Here is a 13,813-nt window from a genome sequence, read left to right as displayed (position 1 = left end):
ATCAAAGTACCTCCAGGTGAGCATGTATTTCTGGAAGTTTTGTCTTTTGTCATAAATGCAGATATCATTCTTGTGATGGTAATTCAGTCTGTAGGTCCATTCTGTCAGGTTGATCTACTTTGCTGAAGTGAGATAATTGCAGATCCTCTCAATTCTAGTCATTTTAGAACTTTTTTCCTTGAACTTAAAATGTAGAATGTGAATTGATTACATCGTGACACCATCTCACTAAAGCCCTTAGCTCTGTTGTACCCAGGACTGATCCTGCCATCTTCATATCCTCTTCTGTAGCTGCTGAGTTAAAGAAGGATAAAACACAAATAAAATGTATACACATACATGAGGATTATGAAGTGAATGCAGCAATATTAGTAGAACACATCAGCGAAGACATTTGAGGAAAATGGGACTCTCCGTTTAAAAATTGTGAATTTTTACAGTTTTGGTGCAGCCATCCCTGGATTAGAAGTCTACTGTAGTTTGTGACGTCACAAAATGTAGTGTTCTCGTCCAACATTGGCTGCACCAAAACTTAAAGAAATTCATTATCACGACATCATGACACCATCTCAGTAAAAGAAATTCATAACTCAAACTATTGTCTGATTTTCCTAAAACTTTGCTGATGTGTTCTACTAACATTGATGCGTTCCCTCAATTCACATATATATTTGGCTTTCATTTTCCTTTGGTTAATTTATTTATGTTGCATTTATTTTTGTCTCATCCTTGCAGCCCTTCATTGCAATGAAAGATGGGAGACATCCCTGTATCTCACACACCTTCAGTGGAGGAGACTACATTCCAAACCACACCTTCATCGGCATCAAAAAAGTGAGTATAAATGCATCAAGGTTAAGGTTGTATGAATAGGGCCTTATGCCCCTTGTGATTCATATTCAAAATTCACTCAGTGAGTGGTGACTTGTATATTATATTCTTACAATGTCGTATTGTTAAGACAATCATTTCTGAAGCCATTGTCCTCGTCAAACGTTTGCTTATGATGATGGTCTCCTGAATTTCTGTACATCAAGAGTTGCTTATTTTGTGTTTGAATGACAGATATACGCGATCCTATGTTTGCATAAATATATGCATACAATAATGTCTTTTTTTTTTCATTTTGCATTGTTAGAAAAAAAAAATTTTGGATATTTGAATTAATCATTTATTTGTTTTAACTATCAGATTCAAATTATACTGTGCTCAATTAGTTTGTTCAATTGACTGTGTATTTCATTTATGTATGAAAAAGAAATTCAGAAATCAAATCAAATCAAATCAAATCAGATCAGAAAAAAAGATCTGCAGTGTAGTGGTTGTCAGAATGGCTGTATCTCTGCATTACTTTATTGTGATGTGTTCAGATAAACACTCATGGAAGTACTATGTAGGTAAATAGACATGATGTGTAACTAGGATTTTACGATTACAGTCTCAGAGTGAATGCATTTCATATCCAGTTCAAGTTGTAATTTATTTACTTCATTCTCTCTTACTTGAAAAATGAAATGTTTTCTAAGGAATCTATGCAAATCTGTGATAATGACTTATTTATTTATTCATAGAAGTCGACCAAGTTCAGTCTGCTATTACTGATTTTCTCTCTTTATCAATCACTTTTGGTTCTATAAGTGGAATGAACTTCATGTGATGTGAGTGAAAGCTGTTTGTGGTTCTCAGAATTTGATCACTATCTATGTTACTGTGGTATGGAAATCTTCAGGATGAGGAGATGGAGGATGATGGAGACGGTAGTCATAGCAACAGCAGCTGCATCCTGGTGACTGGTCCTAACATGGGAGGCAAGTCCACATTGATGCGTCAAGCAGGGCTCCTTGTAATCATGGTTCAGCTTGGTTGCTATGTGCCAGCTGAGGAGTGTCGTCTGACACCGGTAGACCGTGTCTTCACTCGCCTTGGTGCCCGGGACAACATCTTGTCTGGTGAGCTCTTGATAGAAAGAAACTCAGTGTAACTCTTTCTTCTGGTTATGAAATGTATTGTGTAAGTATGTAAAGTTGTTATTGTGGGTTTTTTTTTTTGTCTTTGAAATCTACACATCATGTAAACAACACCCTTTGTATGACATCTGTAAAAATCTTGATGTCATTATCTGAGAATGGTGCCATGGCATCATATGAAATAAAAAGCAAAAAGTTGCTTTTGGAATTTTCTGTAAAAAAAAAAAAATGAATAAATAAATCCTTTTGCATTCATTTTCATTTTGTGTAGGTCAATTCCAACTTTTACCCATGGCTTTACTTTTCTTCCCTTTTGGTGTACTTACTGCTAATTTGTTGGTTTCTTTTTTCTAACTTGTTTGATCAATGTAGTACTGATAACTCTCTCACTTCATGTACTTGTTTTTTTCTCTGAAGGTGAGAGTACATTCTATGTAGAGCTGAGTGAGACGGCCAGTATCCTGAAGCATGCCACTAAACATTCTCTGGTTCTCATGGATGAACTAGGTATGGGGTCAAAGTTCATGATCACTCTCTTTTCAGCAATATTCACAAGGAGTGATGTATTAAACAAACTCTGTGTCATTTATTGATTTGTTTCAAAGACTTATTTGTCTGTTTTCAGTGCAGGGGAAGTCCTTTATTAGGAGGATACAGTGCACTCCCGTTATAACAAACACGGTTATAATGAAATTCCTGTTCAAATGAAGTAAAAATTCAGGCTGCAACATTATCTGCTCTTTGTGTATTTATTGTTTATTTGTTCAGTTATAACAAAATTTCGATATAGCAAAAGAAAACTGCTGGTCGCGAGGACTTTATTATAATGGGAGTCCACTGTATTTTCAATTTGTAAGTTGCAATGTTTGCAAATACCACTGCAACAATTCAGAAATTAATTGTTGAATGGTTGTTTCTTGACAGCAACCTTAGTAAATATTACTTCTGCAAGTGACAATGACTGCAAATCTCCAAACAAGGTTGCTGTTTTTATATTAGGCATCCTACACAGCAAACTTCTAATTCCTCATTCCCATTGTAAATGTTACTTACCAATATATACTTTGATGTAAGGATTGATACTTTCTAAAGAAACTGAGTTATTATAGAAGAATTCTATGTTTCATCATTCCATTCACATTGAGGTTGATAGATGAAAACAATTCTTAAATGACCTGTCTCATGAGACCTGCTCATGTTGAAAGACTGACATATTTTTATTCCGTCTCTCGTTTTCCACCAAGGACGGGGCACAGCCACCTACGATGGAACAGCCATAGCAACAGCGGTTGTCAAGGAGTTGTCAGAGACAGTTGGTTGCCGCACTCTGTTCTCCACCCACTACCACTCCCTGGTAGAGGAGTTCTCTCATGACCCAAACATTAGACTGGGTCACATGGTAAGTCACATGATGTGGGGCATTCATCACCTGATACTTTGATATCACCTGTCAATAGGAATATTTAAGTTTGATCAAAGCAGAATTTGAACACATGGTTCATGCATCGTAAGGTAGTAGCACTGCGAATGCGTCATTTGAAACCATTTGACAGTAGTCAATGATAGACTTGGACTTGGGTCAGTGGAGAATGCATATTGAAACATGATGTAATTAGCTAATATTCTAAATATAGTTTCTTGAGGGGGATTTTTATAGGATTTGTTTGCACAGATATCTTGCATACTTAGATACGTGTACACGTGTATATGCAAGATACCTGTCATTGCTTTATTTTCAGGCTAAATCAAGAATTACCTCACAACCAATGTTCAGTTTGTCTGTAATTAATCAGCAAATGATGGCAAAAGTTGCATTTACTTTAACCCTAACTGCTCTGGGGGGGGGGGGGCCTCGGAGGCCCCCCCCCCTCGACATTTCGCACGATTACTCTGCAACACGCAATGCTCTCGCCGCGATGCTCCATGACTTTTTTCTTTTGAGTTTCCCGCACATTTTGACACCAAATTTGTGACGCCCGGAGGTACGATTCTGAAGTTCCATGACTTTTTGTACATGCACGTGAGGCCAAAAATGGCTAAAAAATGTGATTTTGTGTACAAAGTCAATGCAAATTGAGTTTTTTCACATGGTTCATATAAATATGCTTATTTTTACTCTCAATGGCTAAAATTAGTTTGTTTTAGGAGTATTAGGCTTCAAAAAGTGTTTGTGACAAATTTTGTTACAAAAAAACAACAAAAACAAAAGGTCGAAAAAACAAGGAAATACATAAGAAATTCATGAAACAATAAAATGAATAAGAAATTGATTTTGATACCGAATTTTTTTTCAAGTACATTTGCTAAGAATGCCACAAAGAGTAATTATACCAAAAATGAGCACTTTTGGAGCTTTATTTACTGATTTAGATGAAAGATTCTGATTTCTCGCATAAATTATCATAATTAATCAAAATAAAATAAAAGAAGACTATTTTCTAAAATTTAAAAACACGATCTTGTAGATTACATCGCACACTACCATTGTGCAAAGTTCTGCGGCGATCGCGCGATCCACGGCCGAGATCTTGGGGGGGGGGGCCTTGAGGACCCCCCCCCCCCCCCCCCCCCAGTCTTTCGAGCTACCAAAATAGCCCAGTCAGTCTTTTTAGGGTTAATATTGTAATAGTTTTGTTTTTTTCTCTGTACAATATAAGATAGGTGTGAGACTGAATCAATATTAAAGTTTCGTTCTGAGATGCTGGGAATAATTGCTGGGTATTATCAATTCATCTGAAACAAAGTTTGACTGATTATATTGTGTAAGTCTTCGTTCGTTCACTGCCTCATTGTAATCCACTTTTCCTTCTTCATAATCCTTCTTTATTCATCTTGATCTTTCTTCCTGATCTATTCCTCTTGGATCCTGATCTACCTTCTGGTCTTGTGTCTTGGTCCTGGTCCTATCTCAGGCCTGTATGGTAGAGAATGAGTGTGAGGATGACCCCAGCCAAGAGACCATCACGTTCCTCTACAAGTTTGTGGGCGGGGCTTGTCCTAAGAGCTATGGCTTTAATGCAGCCAGACTAGCAGGCTTGCCAGACGAGGTAAGACTTATGAGTGTGAGGATCATAGAAAGAGAATAATGGTACGTGTTTATATTATTATTCCACATCCTATTCTCCCCTTTAAGGAAAATAGGATGTAGAAATATGATGCGCCAAAATATTACACCCATATGTTGACAAAAGTTTCACTGAACTGTGATGTAATTCTTCTCAGTGAAAGTTTTACCCAAGAGAAATGAGAAAGATTAGATTAAAATATCTGTGCAACATTCAACAATCTTGGGGGGGGGGGGGGGAAGAAAGAATTTCCTGTTCCCCCTATACATGTACAGAGTGAAAGGGATAGGGTTTTACCTGTTAGTTTGATTGAAGATAATATTTTGATATGAATGTTCTCTGCAAAGCTGGATGTCTTTATTTCAGATCTCCCAGGCAGTGAAAGTTAAGGGTTTGCTAACGAGGAGTTGTAATGAGAAGAATGCTCATGACATACACTACATCATAATGCTATGAGTTGATTCTATTTGTTAGGGACAGCTGTATGAAGTATAAGCATGCCAAGTGCATGACCCTCTTGCTACAAAATGTGTGCCCCTCTGACTCGAATAAAAAAATAACTCATGATGTACACTTTCTCCAGAGTGCTTGAACGCTCCCAAACTGGTGTAGAATGGTACGGTCTAGTTCACTTTGGTTTGCTTTTGAGTGCTTGAATGTTGCTTTTATTGCTTTAAACCCTATTACGTAATGTCTTTGTGATCTATCTCTCTGTAATCCCTGCTGTAGATCATCCAAGTGGCACGTCAAAAAGCCAAGCAGTTTGAAGAATCCGCTGAGAGGATGAAGTTCTTCCGGGCTGTTCATGGAATGTGTCGCCCGTCCTCTGTTTTGGACGTAAATCATCTAAAACAACTCATGGCTCGTGTTTAGGTGTCTGACATTGGGTCAACTGGGGCATGACCATTGATCAGAGTGATCTGAGTAATCCATTTCTGGAGCAGAATAGCTGCAGTCAATATGAGTTCGGCATCAGCACCCATTCGATGATTGTCATCATAATTATCTTTTCTTTTCTTTTTTGCCGCAATTTTAGATTTACTAGTAGTTGGATCCTGGTTATCAGGTTTATACCCGTCTAGACTGAGTTAATCTTAAAGTAAATTGCACTATACACTTGTATATTTTGCAGTCGATAATGCCATTTGTTGGACTTCATTACTATCCAGCCCTCCGAATTTCTGCAGATCTTTTGAAGATTGCATGGGACATCTGAATATAAAACACTGTCAATGTGTTGCTGCAAAGGACTATTTCCTTTAAATCGGTGGTCATCATTTTGTGTATCAGTTTTGCCGAATTTTGCTTTCATGACATATTTTTGTATTCCCTTCTCAGTAGTTATTGCTATCACTGATTTCTACTGAATGTATAATGGAATGTCTGATTCTTTTTCCAAATTTCAGTATTATGTTTCTACTTGTTTGTTTCTACTATGCTTGTATTTAGTAAGTTTGTACTAGTATCACTCAGATGTCAAATGATAGCACATGTTTCCTAGTGTAAGTATTTGTATGCTATGAAATATGGTTCCATCATGATGCTCAGTCTGTGTAATTACTAATGATATTTGCAATAACTGGAACTTCACTTCAAAGAAATCAGAACAAGCGAAGCCATGATAGAGAAGGGACATGCTGAATGTAGCAACAGTTTTAATCATGCAAGAGCTTTTGACCTTGAGTCGCCCACATACATACTGTTAGGTAGCACCTTGGAAAATACTTGCCTCCACAGTTCAGGTTGTAGATTTGGATGTAGGATTGTGTGACTGAGACTAATGTTACGGTGCTAATGCAGGGCTGCACACTAACCCATTTTTTCTGCCGGTCCAACCTGTCTCTGTCGGACCGGTAAATGCCCCGTTTTACCATTTTTTGCCGGTCCGAACAGAAAATTTACCGGTCAACAACGACAACCTAAAAAAACATTAAATGACTTGCAAACTTATTTTCTTGTTTTTCATGGACGTACCCCCCCCCCCCCCCCCACCCATGTACATTTTACAGATTAACCTTTTTTTTAAACTTGCATTATTTATTGCACAAAAAATAAAAAAAAGATAGGAAAAAATAGAATGTTTGTTTGTGAATTACAGTGTAAAATGATAATGAACAAAATCAGATTGTATCAAATGCGTTTGTGACTTTTTCTAAACATCGGCACACGAACTTGCTGAGTAACCTGCTCTTGTAGGTCAGTTGGATTGCGACGATTTAATGAATTATTTTAGCTGTGATATTTTCTGATGCACGCGCTACAAGGGGTTCTTTATTTTTCTCCCGATAATCTATTCGCATTTGTGCATGCGTTCTTTAAAAGGTACACGACATGCAGGACCGAATTCGCGACCCTTTTTGCGCCCATTTCCACCTCAAATATCAGCGGGATTGTAACGATTTCATAAATTACTTCGGCTGTAATATTTTCTGATGCAAGCGCCAAAAGAGGTTGAAAATGTGTCCTTTATTTTTTCCCGACAAACTCTTCAAATTTCGTAAGTGCGTTCTTAAAAAGATGCACCACATGGCCGAATTCATGATACTTTTTTCGCCTATTTCTACCTCAAATATCAGCGGGATTGATTACGATTTCATAAATTACTTTGGCTGTAATCTTTTATGATGCACGCGACAAAAAGGGGTTGAAAATGTTATCTTTATTTTTTCCCAATAAACTCTTCGAATTTCATAAGTGCGTTCTCACAGATGTTCCACACAGCCGAATTCATGATACTTTTTGCGCCTATTTCTACCTCAAAGTGAATATCAGCGGAATTGTGGCGATTTCACGTACATGTATATTACTTCGGATGTAACTTTTTGTGATGCACGCACCGGCAAGAATGGTTGAAAATGCGTTCTTTATTTTTCTCCCCATAATCTCTTCGCATTCCGTAGATACCTGCGTTCTGCGACACGGCCGAATTCACGATCATTTTTGCGCCTATTTCTACCTCAAATATCTGCGGGATTGCGATGATTTCAAGAATAACTTCGGCAGTAATCTTTTATGATAAACGCGCCAAAATGGGTTCAAAATGTGTCCTTTATTTTTCCCGGATAAACTCTTCGCATTTCGTAATGCGTTCTAAACAGATATACGACACGGCCAAAAATCATGATTCTTTTTGCGCCTATTGTTTCCTCAAACTTCAACGGGATTGCGATGATTTCATGAATTATTATTCGGCCGTAATCTTTATGATGCACGGGCCAAAAGGGGTTGAAAATGTGTCCTGTATTTTTCTCCCAATAATCTCTTCGCATTTCGTACATGCGTATACGACACGGCCGAATTCACGATCCTTTTATCGCCTATTTCGACATTAAATATCAGACGAATTGTGGCAATTTCATGAATTACTTCAGATGTAATCTTTTGTGATGCACGCACCAGCTAGAATGTTTGAAAATGCGTTCTTTATTTTTCTCCCCATAATCTCTTCGCATTCCGTACATGCGTTCTTGAAAGGTATACGACATGGCCGAATTCACGATCCTTTTTGCGCCTATTTCTACCTCAAATATCAGCGGGATTGCTTTGAGTTCATGTATGACTTCGGATGTAATCTTTTATGATACACGCGCCAAAAGGGGTTGAAAATATGTCCTTTATTTTTCCCCGATAAACTCTTCGCATTTTGTAAATGCGTTCTTAAAAGATACACGACACGGCCAAAAATCATGATTCTTTTGCGCCTATCGTTTCCTCAAACTTCAACGGGATTGAGATGATTTTATGAATTATCACTCGGCTCTATAATCTTTATGATGCACGGGCCAAAAGGGGTTGAAAATGTGTGCTGCATTTTTCACCCAATAATCTCTTCGCATTGCGTAGGCATGCCTATGATACGTCACGGCCGAATTCACGGTCCTTTTAGCGCCTATTTCTACATCAAATATCAGCGGGATTGCGATATGTCATTAATTATTTCGGCTGTAATCTTTTGTGATACATTCACCAGAAGGGTTGAAAATGCGTTCTTTATTTTTCTCCCGATAATTTCTTCGTATTTGGCGTTTTCAAAATTATACATTGCATGCAGGGCCGAATTCGATATTCTTTTTGCGCCTATTATTGTTTACTCAAATTCCAACGGGATTGCGAAATTTTCATGAATTACTATTCGGCTGTAATTTATATGATGCAAGCGCCAAAAGGGGTGAAAATGTGTCCTTTATTTTTCTCCCGCTAATCTTTTCCCATTTCGTACATGCGTTCTTATCTACAAGGTATACGACACGGCCGAATTCACGATCCTTTTTGCGCCTATTTCTACCTCAAATATCAGCGGGATTGTGGCGATTTCATGAATTACTTCGGATGTAATCTTTTGTAATACACGCACCAGAAGGGTAAAAATGTCTTTTTTATTTTTCTCCCGATAATCTCGTCGCATTTGTGTATGCGTTTTTGATAACCAAGACGGCATGCAGGACTGAATTCAAGATCCTTTTTTTGCGCCTATTATTTCCTCAAATTTCAACGGGATTGCGTTGATTTCATGAATTGTTATTCGGCTGTAATCGTTTATGATGCATTCACCAAAATGTGTCCTTTATTTTTTTTCTTTTTCTCCTCTATAATCTCTTCGCATTTCGTACGTAATCTTTTGGAAGATACGACGCGGCCGGTCGAATTCATGATCCTTTTTGGGACGATTTCTGCCTGAAATATGTAAGCGGGACTGCCATGATTTCATGATTTTTTTTTTCTCCCTAGTATTATCTCTTCACATTTTGTGCATGCGTTCTTAAAAAGTACACGGAAGGGCCGATTTCGTGATCCTTTTTGCGCCTATCTTCGTTATGAGAACGTTATGAGAACATTCTGAGCGAATGAAAATATTAATTTGTGAAATGACTGCTCAAAATGAAAATAAACGCAATCAGATCCGTTTACTGCATCGCTGAATATCGAGTGTGTTTTTACTTTTTCTAAAAATCGACACAATTAAATTAGTTCTAACATAACTGCCACGCTGCTGCGAAGCCGGGATCGGATCGATCTTGCGTTAAAAAATCATGAGTAAAATGACCCAGAAATGCGTGCGCTTCTTTCAATGCTTCTTGTCTGGCATGACCGCCGATCGCAAGCAAACGAGAAGCAGTTACACTTTGCATGCTTTGCATCGTTTGCTTTGCATGTATTGCATTGCATGGCAGTGCGTAAGCAGCGCCAAATGCGCAAGCGAGCGCGAATGTAACTGGTATGGTCGACTGCTAGTGCTCAAAACTATGTTTACTGTACAAATTGCACCGGTAGACATAAACGAAAACTTGCGTAAAACTTGTTGAACAGTGAGATATCATATCTTGCATTGTTTCTCCATGATCGGGGCTGATCTTTTCCTTTCTACTGACCCCACCAATGTTTTTTTTTTTTCTACTGGTCATGTCGGACCGGTAACTTGTGGATTTCCTGAAAAGTTACCGGTCCGACAGTGACTTTTACCGGTCTTTGACCGTCGGACCGGCGCCAGTGTGCAGCCCTGGCTAATGATTATTTGTAAACATGTTTGCCAAATGTGAGCCCATCTCTCTCCTTGAGCATAGGAATATGAGCTTGGGAATTGATTGCTCCTGACAATCTTGTGAGCATTCAACAGGCATTGCTCCTCAGCACAAAAGGTTATTCTTGAAATTGAAATAGACCTTGAAATAAGCTAAATCATTGAACACCTGTTTGAGAAACATGGATGATATACTTTAATTACAACATTTTTACATACACTGTATAGGCAAATTAGACTAATTGAATCAAATTTCTTCTCCTGCCTTTACCATTGGCCATGACTGTATTAAATACATGTGAAAGAAAATTGCATCAGCTGTCTATGACGAATGGTTGTCACTAACAAGGGTAAGTAGGCTTGTTTGCCACCAGCAGTTGACACCTTTTCCATACTTGATTGCTTAACAAAGATTATCTGTTTAAGCCTGTAAAAATGCTAGAAAAATGCCGTTGGGCTTAAAGATGGTTCAATGTGAATACTTTAGTTTGGTTGTCAGTACTAATGTACTAACTTGTTACCCAATTCTTTCATGTTCTTATGAATTACTGATGAAACTCGCAATTTGAATGTGAAAGTTGTATTATTTTCATGTGTGAATATTCCTCTCCATTTTTCAATAGTGGGTGGCTAGACGAATTTGCTGAATGACAGCAATCACCTCGACTGTGGAGGAATTGATCACACACCTGACAAGAATTATCCAAAACATCGAGAAAATGATTTAGGAGATTTTAGAATTTGTATAACTAACATACAATGTAGTACAATGTATAGGGATGAGGGTTATCTAACAATGGTAATGTTACTGGGTATTCATTTACTAACTGCAATTCACGTGTGTGTATTCTATTGGTAATGTCCTACCTTTGAAGTGGTAAAACCAGTGCCAAAGTTTTGTCTCTGTTTTAAAAGCAGAGGCATGACCGTCTTTGCAGAGGCAAGTTGTGTATTGTGTACATTGTGCTTTGTTTACGCTATTAAACAGCCATTTTTTGATGTTGTACCTTTTGAATTAAAGTCACTCGTTTCTATAAATCTTACTGTCTAGATTTTCTATTAAAATTTGTTTCAGTTGACAACCATACAGAAAAACAACAGACAAGACAGTGTAGTTAAAGAAAGAAGAAATGTACAGAAGTTTATTGTTTTCCCATCAAAGTACATTATTATACAATTCAGATATGTACTTTTCTCATATGCAAGTTAATCCCACCATCATCAATCATTCACAAGAAATGACTTTTGCAATAATGTAATTACCAGGTAAAATTCAAAATTACAACAAAAAAAAAATACCAGTCACTCAATCTCAAATTGATAAAACCAAAAGGAGTGATTAACCTACACATCATTAATGTGAGACATTTACATGTTACAAATATGGAAATGTGTATAGTATTTTACAAGGGAAATCATTTGTAGGTAAATCATTAAAATCTATTTCTGGATGTTTCAACACCTACTGTTCATGCATGGCATTAAGTTCTGTTTTCCCAGCAAAGCCAAATACAGTAGTCGTGAAGTGGTGTTTGATGCGCATACACACGACCAATATGTGGCATCGCCAACACATATTTTAACACCGACCCATAGACCCCAATCATCACACATTACACACATTCATCCAGTTTTCAACATTTGCTTGCCCTTTGACCTTGAGCTCTGCCTTTTGTATCCATAAATACATGCTACAGTAAGCCTCAAGAGGGGGCTCTTCAGTATCAGCAACGGCAAGAAACTGATTACCTGAATTATAGTTGCTAATTCATCTGCCCATGGACATTCATTAATCAGTCTGGCACCTTCATAATCCATATGATGTCACATGTCTTGACAGAGTCCAACCATAACACATAACCTGTAACAATTCTCACCACTGGATCTTATAGCAAGTAGGCCTATAGTGCATACATGATATCGTGGCTGATTTGTTCCAAATAAACTAATAAATCTGCAAAACTGAGGGGAACATACAAAATGACATGCTTCCAAATGTTGGCACGGTACAGTTTAGTACATTGCATTCTGTGAAAGATGGACAATACTTTGAAACATTTACAAATAAAAACTACAGATCTGACCACAGGTTAACAACTTTTGTACATGAATGAATCGATACATCTGATATGAAGAACAAACAACTTCAAATATTCCGCTCAAGATCACAACTTCAATCATGATAATTATGCGATGCATGATGCATCATATCCAAACCTTTGTGTGCAATAATTTTTTGCGCAAAAATATGAACATCTTGCAAACTTATCTAATACAATCACCAATGACATTTTAGTTAGCTTGATGCAAACAGACAGGTTTATTATTTCTGCATCGAGGTATCTTCTCCAGGGATTAAAAATGCAAGTACAGTATAACTGGTGTGCAAATTCTAAATTCCAAATCTATATAGAATGGGAAGAATGAATTATTCTACCCCATCCACTGGTCTCCATTTCTCACCTGATTCAGTCTAAACTCCAGCACAAAATCTAACAAAGTTTGAACACTACAGAATTAGCGTACCAACAGTAAGATTCTGAGATATAAATAAGGCCAACAAATCTGACAACCCTTTTTGAAATAAATGGTTTATAGCCAAAAAATAATTACATCTGATATTGTCAGTGTCATGTATCTATTGCTTTCTTGGGAACCTTCACCCTGCACAGTGAGTTACACAAGCAACATGAACTGGCATACAGGCAAGAGGGATTTTGCTTATTTCACATTTGCTTATTTTGATTGACTGATTTTATTTCTGTATTTCTTTTTCATACTAAGATACAATGTCAATCCAACAAGTTTATTGGGTATTGTTTGGATCTATCAGCTGAAACAGATAAGTGATTATCTAATGCATACGACTATATTCCATGATTATACAGAATGAACATGAGCAAAGTGATACCTTTCAAACCGGTGGAGAAAATTTCTTTCAAACTACAATTATTATACAGATGCTCTACAAGTAGGACTTAATTTCAAATTGCATGAGCTAAAGACTTTGTATTGTAGTAGCATCCTTTTTCTATGTCACTGGGAAAATATGAATGACTGGCATGATAAACTCTCTTTACCTTCATGCCTCAATAATCTGTAAAATTTTAGTCCTGAGTTTTAATAGCGAGTCCCATCAGTCTGTCGTGTAAACAGTCAATCCTCATAAATATTGCCATTAACAAAATACTATCTAATGTGAAGTGATGATCCATGTCTCATCTTTACACTGCTGATTAAATCCACCTTGACTGCAAGGCTTA

General features: G+C 37.3%; 1 protein-coding gene across 1 annotated transcript in view; it reads left to right on the top strand.

Moving 5' to 3' along the window:
* Positions 1 to 6,339, top strand: part of LOC139724604 (DNA mismatch repair protein Msh6-like) — a 35,437-nt gene extending 29,098 nt beyond the window's left edge. The window contains exons 26-31 of the mRNA XM_071635737.1: positions 736 to 834; positions 1,730 to 1,949; positions 2,385 to 2,474; positions 3,212 to 3,366; positions 4,880 to 5,014; positions 5,762 to 6,339. Of these exons, the coding sequence (XP_071491838.1) occupies positions 736 to 834; positions 1,730 to 1,949; positions 2,385 to 2,474; positions 3,212 to 3,366; positions 4,880 to 5,014; positions 5,762 to 5,905 (843 nt within the window). The 3' untranslated portion in view covers positions 5,906 to 6,339. The remainder of the gene's footprint in view (positions 1 to 735; positions 835 to 1,729; positions 1,950 to 2,384; positions 2,475 to 3,211; positions 3,367 to 4,879; positions 5,015 to 5,761) is intronic.
* The last annotated feature ends 7,474 nt before the right edge of the window (positions 6,340 to 13,813 follow it).

Source organism: Diadema antillarum, unplaced genomic scaffold (genome assembly GCF_040938485.1).
Source record: "Diadema antillarum isolate AM-2024a unplaced genomic scaffold, OU_Dant_1.0 scf00000223, whole genome shotgun sequence".
Lineage (NCBI taxonomy): Eukaryota > Metazoa > Echinodermata > Echinoidea > Diadematoida > Diadematidae > Diadema > Diadema antillarum.
The sequence above is the reverse complement of the archived record's forward strand: the minus strand, read 5'-3'. Positions and strand labels throughout refer to the sequence as shown.